The sequence below is a fragment of the Hyperolius riggenbachi genome, chromosome 1 (genome assembly GCF_040937935.1).
Source record: "Hyperolius riggenbachi isolate aHypRig1 chromosome 1, aHypRig1.pri, whole genome shotgun sequence".
NCBI lineage: Eukaryota > Metazoa > Chordata > Amphibia > Anura > Hyperoliidae > Hyperolius > Hyperolius riggenbachi.
In genome coordinates, this window is record NC_090646.1 from 489,664,883 (window position 1) to 489,677,021 (window position 12,139).

General features: G+C 42.0%; 1 protein-coding gene across 1 annotated transcript in view; it reads right to left on the bottom strand.

Moving 5' to 3' along the window:
- Positions 1-12,139, bottom strand: part of MMP11 (matrix metallopeptidase 11) — an 85,702-nt gene that overhangs the window by 2,010 nt on the left and 71,553 nt on the right. Inside the window, exon 7 of the mRNA XM_068271562.1 lies at positions 312-572. Coding sequence (XP_068127663.1) covers positions 312-572 — 261 coding nt within the window. The remainder of the gene's footprint in view (positions 1-311; positions 573-12,139) is intronic.

Genomic DNA, 12,139 nt, shown 5'->3' on the forward strand with positions numbered 1-12,139 from the left:
AATATTAATTAGGGCTATAGCAGTGCACAGCCAGTAATTTGGGCGTTGTCAAGAGACAGAGCCCAAATTACGATAAAAACAGTGTAATTCGTCTGTCAGCAGTAGTTGGCAGTCAAATGAGGTCATCCCAAAGTCCACAGCCACCACAAGGTGGAACTGTAATTAACTCCGCTGGGACTTTTGCAGGAGCAGGGTTAGCCATTTTTTGGCTTCACCATGCGCCCAAATATCCCTGTGCTTTAATTACATGTACACGGTAAGGAATGATAAAATGGACAAACACTTTGTTGTAGCCTATCTATGAGACTTACCATTTTCATCCTGAAAGACAGCATCTATGCTCAGAGGTACTCCTCTCCAGTCACTCATGCTGCGAGAATATCCACTTTCTACCCGTCGAGTGTCCGTATTTAAACGCCAGTATTCTGATCCTCGGAATAAATATGTCTTCTTGTTTTTGTCAGTGCCCCATAAAATAGCAGCTTGAATGCTGGTTACAGACAATCCAAGATCTGATATCTGGAAGGGACCCCTTGCCTGAAGCCTTGCATCATAAACCCAGTATTGTTGGCCTGAAATAAGAAAAAGAAAACACAATCATCAGACAATACTTGCAATCATTCGTTTTTACAGAATATTTTTCTGACAATTCATTAGTGTGGAAAAAAAATAAAATAAGCAAATCGCAAAAAAATTGTACAGAACTGTGTTTGTTATGTGATTCTCTTGCGCTCATATTGACTTAAACGCAAATGCAGGAAATACGCAGAAGGCATTACATTTGCCTTTGGGGAAATATCAAATCACATAAGTGGAAAAAGGGCACCACTATTTCCATGATATTTACGGAGCCCTTGTGATTAGTGAAGTGCATGCAATCCGAAACAGGATAGAACTCCATTCTATTCACTCACTAAAACACTTTTAATATCTTGAGAATTATTCAAAATGGTTCTCTGACATTTCTTACAAATACAAATGTTTAACCTGCATGTATCTGCTGTCTTTATTCTTCCTTTGAAGCTGTAAAACATTTAAGACACTCTGATTTCAATCCGCTCCCTAAAGCACTGCATATTCCATTTTCTGGGCGATTTGCCTATAATGGAAGGTATAGGGAAACCGCAAAGTGCTTGAAAAAGCGCTTTGTATAGCGATTTCCCAAGCACTTTCATTAATAAATACATTGTATTTATTCATGTCCGGGTACAAGAGTTCACTTCCTGAGTGATGTCAGGACGTGAAAAAAAAAGACCCTCTGCAAAAGCGCTTTAAAAAAGCGCTTTATACAACGCAGGGAAAGGCGATTTAAATCCCAAAACATTGCTCAGCGCTTGCAAAAGCGCTGGTTATTTATAGTGTGAACATAGGCTTACTGCTAGTAGTACAGCAAGCTGGATGAGATAGAATCATGATTGCAGAACAAGCCTACTGCTTCATGCACTTCGGTGGATTGTGTCATTATCCAAATCATACAGTATTTACAATGATAGGTGATCCCCTACTTACAAACAGGTTCTGTTCCAGGAGATTATTTGTAAGTTGAATTTGTTTGTAAGTTGAATTTGTTTGCCTGTGTTAAACATGGTCAAACGTTGATAAATAGGGATACATTCAAATGTTAACAAGGGGTGTCAGGCAGAGACTTAAACAAAATAAAAAAAATATCGGTGCATATGTCCACCAATGCTATTTCAGGCTCCCTGCACACCTCATGCGATTCCTATTTCGATTTTTAATTGGTTTTTATATCTGATCGGTTTTTACATCCAATCGTTACTGCATGCTGCGTTTTTTCTTCCGTTTTTCTGTTGATTGCATTCAGGGAAAATCGGAATTGCAAATCGGAAACGGAATCGGAATCGCAAAGCGGATTTGCAGTATGCAGGGAGCCTAACAGTTGTTTTATTAATGTAGTTGCAAACAAACAAATTGTTTCAAAAACTATATGTCCAAAACATTGGACACAGATCTCCAATTATGGGTAGATTTAAGGCAAGAGAGGAATTTGTTGTGCTCAACTACAATAGCCATTAAACCCACGTCCACACTTTTCTACATTTATTGTGGGCTTCTTCTAGATGCACCGTGGCCTTTGTTACATCACCACAGTTTCCATGGCAACCATATATAGCAGTAGCATTTGACTGGTCACTTTTTTTCAGAGGATAACTAGATATTTTTCAGAGGATAACTGCGACACGGTACGTTGGAAGCAGCTGCCTCCAGTTGGGGTGGACTGTTTTGAACTTGGATTGGATTAAATTAGATTTGAGTGCGGCTTTCTGTGATTGGGGTGGACTGCTTCAAATTTAGACCAAACTCAAGTGCTCCCTGGATGCACATTACAGGAACACATGAAGCTGCAGCACATGGGTTTAGTGGCTACTCCAGATCTGTTGCCCAGAATTGGAGATTTGTGCCAATGCTTTTATGGGCATAGTGTTTTTGATGTAATCACATTAATAAAATATACAAGTTCTTTATTGTTTATTTTTTTTAGGTATTGGTGGACATAGGCAGTGCACAGATTATTTTTTCTGTTTCCATAATTTCATATCCATCCATCCATCCATCCATCCATCTTTGAGGATTTCTTTATTTATAGTTACAAAGCAGACTATTGGTATGGGGGAGTAGATGGCGTTGCTAATGTCGAGTAGACAAAATTCCTGGTATTCAGCTTTAACCGTGTTTGTGAAATGCTAATTATAATCACTAATAGATAGCAAAATAGCTCACTAATAGCACCACTGATGGCTAGTAATTTTTAAACCTGTGCCTACAAGTTTTCTTTCAAAGCAAAGGCTTAAAAATATTTTGCTGAGTGAAAAGCATCTATATCATATTCCATGTAATTTAATATCATTTGGTGGCATAACAAGTATCTGTTTTCTAGAGTGCAGTGTTTGTATCCCCTCTTGCAGCATGTATGGCCTGTGTTCTGTCTGCTTGTGCCCTCGTCCTAGCCTGCACATGAAATATTGTGCCCTAGGGTTTGTTGCTTCACAGAGCAGTGGAGTGGTGGGAGTTCTAGCTGTCAGAAAGGAGAATATCTGCTGTGCCTCAGGCTTAACATGACACGCCAAGACTCCAGTGTGCAGACACACAACCCTGTGCTAAGAATGTGTGGGGATCCCGAGGCCTGTCTCAGCTTGTATCATCACACCAATATCCACATTGCTGAATACAGCATCAAAAGGCAACTTAACACTGCTTTTGCAGCAATTTTCTCCTCATTCATGCCATAAATGTTACTATGTCTCAATTTGTCACATGGAAACATATTGTATAATGTGAAAACTAGGCATGTAGAATACCAGAATTCCCAGGGCATGAACTATGTTATAATTATTATTACATATTTTATGTAAGCAGAAATGGACTCTGAAGTCTTTTTTTAAAGACTCCACACAGTAAATAAAGGTTATGCTCCAGTTATATCAGTTATTTGACACACTATTTTCCTATTGCTTTACTCTGTTAGATTGCAGAATAGCGTGGTTTGATGTTGAAACAGCTATATATTGTTTACTGTTGTTAAAAGGTGTGTCATGCCCTATTCCCATGTATTAACAATGACTAACTATTACTCCCACTCAGGACCCATCAATATTATTGTTTCGAAGCTGCCTGCCTCTATCATGTCTAAAGAGTTCAATAAAAATGCTGAATAATCGTAACATTTCAGTTGCTTCAAATGAGCTAATAGAAACCTTTAGGAATATTAAACCCAAGCACTGTAAAAGGTTTAAACGCTGTATTTATACAATACTTATACTTCTATATACTTCTATAGCGGCTGGATCCTCCACTCTGCAAGGAACCTGCTGTTATTCTTTTAACAAAGTCCAAAGCTATATAAAGAGCAGCCAGTCAGCACACTCCAAGTCATATGGCAACAGGATCATGTGGTCACACTGATCAAAAGGTTTGTTGTTCTTCTTCTTCACAGGACATTGCAATGTGAGGAGAAGACATACTTCTGGCAACAGCCCCTGTGTCTCTGTGTACGTATTATAGAGGCACTGCGTCACTTGAGCACCGGGATAAGCCTCTATGAGTAAAATATTGCCTTTCCCAGCACCTACCTTAACCCCCCCCCCCCCTTGAAGATACCTAACCTTAACCCCCCTACCTAATGGCTAACCGCAACCCACCCTAAAAGTGGCTAACACTAATAATTTTTGGGCAGCTTAATTTCAATAGTTGTAACCAATCGTTTATCCGATCCAACTGACTGGCTGGGTGCCTGAGTGCCCAAATCCTCCTGATCCGGTGTCTCTGGGCTAGAGTGAAGGGGGAGATTTTTAACTTTGTAGGAAAAATGTACTTCTAATAATAAAAATGTTACCGAATTAACAAAGACAAAAATACTAATCTTTTAGTAAAGTAATACCAACAGTCTTCATAACGACAATAATAATAGCAACAGTGTTATTATTGCTGTAGTAATAATAATAATATAATAATAAAATATGTTAACTGTGCTTGCAAAATCATTTTGACATGTCAAAATTAGAAGAAAAAATGTTTTCAAAATATTGCTTTTTTTGTGCACTTTTGTGCATTTTTAGAATGTGTGGGTTAGATATTTGTACCAGAAGCTAGCCCTAGTTATTTAAAAAATACACAGAGATTGTTTTTAATGAATAAACTGTATAAGAACTATGATTGGACAGGGTGACACATCATTACAAGTGAAAAAAGGGTGTTTGTACCGGCCATAATGAAGTGGATTAAAGAAATGCACTCCAAATATCTTTTGAAGAACGAGTCTTAATTCTCTTCAGTACCCAATCCAAAGAAAATTCTCAGCTGGAATATTTTCTCTAGAAAGTTCTACCAGCTGCCTTATGTAGAAAATTGCAACAGAGGGATGTAACAGGTGCTTCAATGTTGTACCTGGAAATTTAGAGAAAACATCAAATGCTAGGAATGTAGAGGGTAAAATTGCTTGCAGCCGATTTTTTAAAACTGAGTGTCTCTGCAGGTTGGGTGGGCTGACTGCACTGGCTGCATGCCTGTCACAAAGGTATCATTGAGACGGATCAGTATGAGAGACAGGCAATTTTTAAAGTTTAAAGGTGCCTACAAACATTATGATAGCTGGAGGTGAAAAGCCAAATCTGATGACCATATTTCAGTGCCGGTAACAAGTTGTGTAGATGTACTCACATGGCAGAGTATGGCTCAGGCAAGTAATTATAGTCGAGCGTGAAAGAAGCAGCAGAAGAGTACTCCTGTCATTTAATTCAGGGCAATAAAACAGCGGTGGAAAACTCAACCCAAGAAACCTTCCAAATCAGCCCTCTGTATTTCTCCATACATATACTATAGAATGAACCTTTTTTTGAAATTTAGTCAAAATGAGTGGGTGCAATGAGGTGCATCAACCACTACTCTGCATTGTGTTTGAGATGTATGTTTGATTGGAGCCTTATCAGCCCACAAATGGCCACCTCACCTGTATTGGTGATGCTATGCCTGATAACTCCTTCCTTTTTTGTGGGTTACTTATGCATGCAATTATGGTCATTTGCACTGAGCAGATCTAAGTATTTTGACCCGAATGTGTATATAATATAAATGCAGTTGAAAAAAAGCAAAAACAAAAAAATATTGTTACAAACCTTATTAATAGGCACTAATGAACTAATCACAGGCATCCTTCAAATGAATGAATTGCACATAAAATGTAGTTTCAGTAATCAGACATTGATTTGAAACATTCGTTTCCAAGATAATGGCTGTTGAAGTAAGCTGGTAAAATATTAACATAGTTTGCATACCCAGTCCTGTCTTATCAACTCTTACTTACATATCTGGTGCTATAACCCTCTATAGGTGGATTCATTCACATTTATTCTATAGGCAGTTTTGTTAGCAGCCACTTCTCTCTCCATCTTCTAACTCCTCCAGAACTTCCAAGATCTTCTTCCACATCATTATTCGTCACTCTCCCTATCCACAGGCACCTTCTTCCCCTCAGACTTCAAGCAGGCCACTGTACTACCCCTGCTCAAGAAACCCTCCCTCGACCCCTCGCTACCCTCCAACTACCGTCCTATCTCCCTCCTCCCCTTTGCCTCAAAACTCCTTGAGCGTCTGGTTCACAAACTCCTGACCCAGTACCTCAATGCCAACTCACTGCTAGACCCACTGCAATCTGGATTTCGACCTGCCCACTCAACCGAAACTGCTCTCACCAAAGTGGTCAACGACCTTGCCATAGCTAAAGCTGAAGGTAAATACTCTATTCTCCTCCTCCTTGACCTTTCAGCAGCTTTTGACACAGTAGATCATCCCCTACTCCTCCAGTCCCTCCAGTCCTTGGGCATTCACGATCTCGCCCTGTCCTGGCTTTCATCCTACCTCTCCAACCGCTTCTTCACGACCGCCTTCAATGAGTCCTCATCCACCCCCAACCACCTCTCGGTGGGAGTCCCCCAAGGTTCGGTCCTTGGCCCCCTACTGTTCACCCTATACACATCCTCCATTGGCAAGGTTATCTCCTCCATGGGTTTTAACTATCATCTGTATGCAGATGACACCCAGATCTACCTCCACACCCCTGACATATCCACCACTACCATGGACAGGGTCTCCTCCTGCCTATCAGCCATCTTCTCCTGGATGTCCGCTAGGTTCCTGAAACTAAATCTAGACATTTATGATCTTCCCACCCCGGCCATCCACAAACCTCCCAGATGTGCATGTCACTGTTAACCACACTACCATTCGCCCTACCTCTCAAGCCCGCTGTCTGGGTGTCACCCTGGACTCCGCACTCTCCTTCACTTCCCACATCCAAAACCTCACAAAGTCCTGCAACTTCCACCTTCATAACATCTGTAAGATTCGCCCTTTCCTGACCTCTGCCACCACCAAACTCCTCATCCATGCTCTCATAATTTCCCGCCTTGACTACTGCAATGCCCTGCTGTCTGGTCTCCCTATGACCTGAACAGCCCCACTGCAGTCCATCATGAATGCGGCAGCCAGAATTATCCACTGCTCCCATCGCTCCACCACGGCAGATCCCCTCCTAGAATCCCTCCACTGGCTTCCTATCCACTCCAGAATCAGATTCAAGATACTGTGTCTGACCTACAAATCTGTCCACAAAACCTGTCCAACCTACATTTCCGATCTTACTCAGAGGTACACACCTAGCTGCTCACTCCGCTCTTCCAATGAACTTCACCTAACCGCCCCCCGCATCACCCAGTCCCATGCACGCCTCAAGGACTTCTCAAGAGCTGCTCCAACACTATGGAACTCCCTACCTTCACCCATTAGGGCAGCCCCCTCCTTTAACATCTTCAAGAAAGCCCTCAAAACTCACCTTTTCACTCTGGCCTACTACCCCTCACAAGTGCTCTAAACCCACAGCTGAACTCTGGTCCCCTACCGTTTGTGTCCTTACCTCTCCCTCTAGATTGTAAGCCTTTGGGCAGGGTCCTCCTCCTTTTGTGTCCTACCTGATCATGCACCTCCATTACTGTGAACCCATGCTATGCATCTGAGTGAACCTAACTTGCCTAATCTCCATGCTCCCCTCCAGTGACTGACTAAGCATTACCTGGTACTCATACTGTGCTGGGTGATCTGGTTTTCTTGTATTCCTGTATTGTCATATTGCTGTATTTTACCCCTAAATATTGTCTGTAACCTAAATTAATGTTCATCGCTGCGTAATATGTTGGCGCTTTATAAATACAATAAATAAATAAATTCTTCCATTGTCTACTTCTGAATCTCATGTTTGTATGCACCCATTTAAGCACATTTTAGCTTTTCTTTCATTATCCATTCTGGACATGTATCCAGTGCTATTTATTGTTTGGGCCTTTATGAAAATGAACTGTACTCTTACCCCTTACTAGTATACCATTCAGCTCTTGGTTCTTACTTCTCTTTCAACCCTCCGTTCACGATTCAAAGACTTCTAATCTGTCTTCATCTTGCTGAGTCAATGTCAGAAAATCAGAAAACTTTATTTCGTCAAGCATGACTGGGTCATGCCCAGAATTGTTTTTGGCACAATACATCTGGATTAGAGAGAGACATAGATAGAGACATAGATAGATAGCAGCGAGCCGTAGAGGCATCAGTTAGCGTGAGTTAGCGTTTAATTTCATTGCAATACCACTGCACATTGCATTGCTCCATGCGATTGTATTTCACTACACGTAGTATTGCATTTCCCTATACATCCATAAAGCATCACAGTCCCTAGTGTGACACCGCGATGGTTAGTCTGGTGGGTTGGTTGGTGTGGTTGAAAGTTCCGCCATGGTACAGACCGCCCCGCAGCTCGTCCGAGTTTGCATTGATGGTAGTATGTGGAGGGAGTTCAGGAGGTTGACTGCCGAGGGGAAGAACGAGTTCCTGTGTCTCGTGGTCTTTGTGGAGATGGCCCGAAGCCTCCGGCCCAGTGGCAGCAGGCTGAAGTAGCGATGGCCTGGGTGAGAAGGATCATTGGCAATCCTCAGAGCCCTGGACTTGAGTCTGTTGTTGTGTAGCAGGGCAAGAGAGGGGAGGGGGCACCCAACGATCCTCTCAGCTGACCTAATGACCCTCTGAAGTTTGTCCTTGTCATTTACAGTGGCCCCAGCATACCAGACCAAGATGGAGGAGCAGAGGATTGACTCAATGGTGGCGGTGTAGAAGCTGGTTAGGATTTTTTGAGTCATGCCAAACTTTCTCAGCTGGCGGAGGAAGAAGAGTCTTTGCTGGGCTTTCCGTTGGGTGGCAGTGATGTTGGGCTTCCAGCTGAGATCACTGGAAATTATAGTACCCAGAAGCCGTGCACATGGCACCCTGGCTACCTCGGTGCCGTCAATATAAATGGGGGGCGGAGGGGGGGCAGACTTCCTGAAGTCAATGATTAGCTCAACAGTTTTTGCAGTGTTAAGCACCAGCCTGTTCTCCTTGCTCCAGTTGCAAATTCTCTCCACCTGTTGGCAGTACTCTTGGACGTTATCCCTAGTGACAAGGCCAATGATGGTGGTGTAGTCGGCGAACTTGATGACCTTTACGGAGTCTGCCTCCGATCTGCAGTTGTTTGTGTAGAGAGAGAACAGCAATGGTGACAGAACGCAGCCTTGGGGAGCACCTGTGTTCGTGATCGCTGCTTGTGAGTGGATATCGCCCAGTTTGACGACTTGAGATCTGTTGGTGAGAAAGTCTGTGATCCACAGTAATAGGCTTGGGTGGACTCCGAGTGCAGCAAGGTCCCGTTGCAGAATGCGTGGGCAGATGGTATTGAAGGCCGAACTGAAGTCAACTGGTAGACAGGCTGCTACACTCACGTCTGTGACACATATGGGAGCAGGGAAGTTCAAGCCAAACATCCAGAAATCCAAAGAAAAAATCCAGCTGCACCAGATGGAGGGATATGATAAAAGAAGACCTTTATTTGTAATCCAACATCAAAATTGCAAGGAAAAGCTCACGCGTATCGGAGCAACGGCTCCTTAATCATAGCTTACAAAAGACAAACATTACACGGATTATATAGGTGAAAAAAGACACGCCCATAGGTGTCAACTCAATTCTTAAAGAGACATGATTAAAATGGTGTGAATCAATACAATACACCTAATAATAAAAAACATACACAGTAGATGTCCTTTTAAAACATAGCATCAAACATCGCATGTTGACAAATATGTGCAAATCGAAAGTATATAAGAGAGGGAACAGGACTAAATTAGAGGGAAAAGAGGAGGGGTTTGGAGAGAAAAGGGGGGAGAGAGGGGGGGGGAAGAGGGATTGGCATAGCAAAAGGGGGGGTATTGCATGAACATATACATGTATAAATATACGTGTACACCCACAGTCTATATTGGTCGTTGGAAAATGTTGAAAACTATATGGAGACCAGCCTAACATACAACTAGGAGTGAATATGCATCACTGTTTGTTAAACATTATATATCGTACTTAAATCTAACCTAGAATTCAAACCTAAAGGTAAGCGTGTCCCCAATTTCCAAATCCAGTAAGCCTCTCTTTTTAACAGCATCCTGTCTGTGTCCCCACCCCTCACAGAACTCACAATCCTCTCCACACCCTGAAACTTAAAGCTGGACATGTCCCCAGAGTGGACATGTAAGAAATGTTTGGAAACACTAGAGATCTTGGTGATATAGGACTTATCCCTAAGGCACCTACCCGCTCTATTATAATGCTCAGATATTCTTTGTCGCAATGGGCGGGTGGTACAACCAACGTACTGGACTTTACATGTTTGGCACGATATTAGATAAACAACATTACATGTATGGCAATTGATATATTGTTTCATATCGTGCATGGTAGATTTAGAAACTGAAGTCCAGGAGAAGTATTCTAGCATACGTGTCCGGCCTGTCCAGGTGGTCGTTGGTGAGCTCCAAGCAGATATTGATCGCATCATCGGTGGACCTGTTTTCCCTATAGGCAAACTGGTAGGGGTCTAGGACGGGTGAAGTGGAGAGCTTGAGGTAGGCTAGGACTGCCCGCTCCATGGTTTTCATGATTACAGACGTCAGGGCTACGGGTCTAAAGTTGTTGTACAAGCTTTATGAACATTGGTTACTACAGGCATGTATATTCTTAACTTCAACTTCTTGTGGAGAACTGGAGCTACAGTTTTCCTGAAAGTCAAGAGGTATTTTCCTTCAGTTGCAATCCTAGGTCTAATTTCTTCATTAACCCTGTTGTTGCAGCTCACTCTTGATGTCAAGTATTTGAATGCTTTAAAATTATTTTGTTGATAATTGTTCATTTTTATACCTCTGTTCCTGAAGGCCTTTAGCTTCACTCATATACTTTGGGGTTTTTTATGGTTTACTACTAGTCTCATATTATTTGTCTCAGTCTCCACCACCAAAAATGTTTCTCCTTTAGTGAGCTATAATCTGGAGGTTATTAATCTGTTCTGCCACTTATAGCAACTTTACTAAGTCCAGTTTCCAATCCCAAGATTTAAACAACAATGTTGACATCGCATCCCTTTGCCTACTTCATTCTTGAAATGTATAGAATACTGCTTATTTTTATTTAAATGGAAGCTTCACTGACCACTAGACAAACTAAAAAGGTAACCTCACTTTACTCTTATTTTAGGGTCTTGCATTTATGAAACTATAGATAGATTTGATAATGAGTATTTATGTAAAGTAACTTGAGGTTATGCTTAATATGCTGAGTCTCTGCTGCTCAGGTTTAAGATCTTCTTCTGCTGAAGACTATGCAATATTTAGAATCCAGGAGATCTGCACGGTTGAGAGGATCCACTCCTCATTCGTGACAGTTCCCGATTATTCCAGGGCTGGTTAACTGGGCATCTGTGTGTCCTGCTGTCCATCACTGAAGCTGTCCTGAAGGACTCTGCAAATTTTTGCTCCCCTTGTTGAGACTTTCTCTGGTGTAAGTTGATGGTACCAACTCAGAAAAGTGGTGAATAGGTTTAACAACAGAAAGTTGATTACTACTGTAGGTCAAGATATTCTTATCATTGTGGGCCAACATTGCAAATGAAAGTATGCTTCAGGTATGGAGATTAAATTAACAAAACTTATTTATTTATGTATCTCCCCTTACCCGTGTTTCACATTATCTGTAAACTATGTTTCCAGGCAAAGAAAAACATTTAATTGTTCCTGATTAACTTATGATATTTATTTTCATGCCACCGTTTAATAACTTTTTGCATGAAAGGCTGGTTAAATTGCCATGCACAAGTAGCACACAGCAATTTTACTGGTACTAACACAAGGGGAGCACCGCCAATATTTACCATTACTGGGGTAATGTGTGGGCAGCACGGTGGTGTAGTGATTAGCACACTTGCCTTTCAGCACCGGGCCCCTGGTTCGAATCCCAGCTAGGGCACTATCTACACAGAGTTTGTATGTTCTCCCCGTGTCTGCATGGGTTTTCTCTGGGCACTCCAGGGGTGGTTTCCGCCCACATCTAACACAATTGGTTAATTGGCTTCCCACTAAATTGTCCCTAGACTACAATACATACACTACACAATACATACATAGACCTATGACTATGGTAGGGATTAGATTGTGAGCCCCTCTGAGGGACAGTTACAGTAAGTGACAAGACAATATGGCCTGTAAAGCGCTGCGGAAAA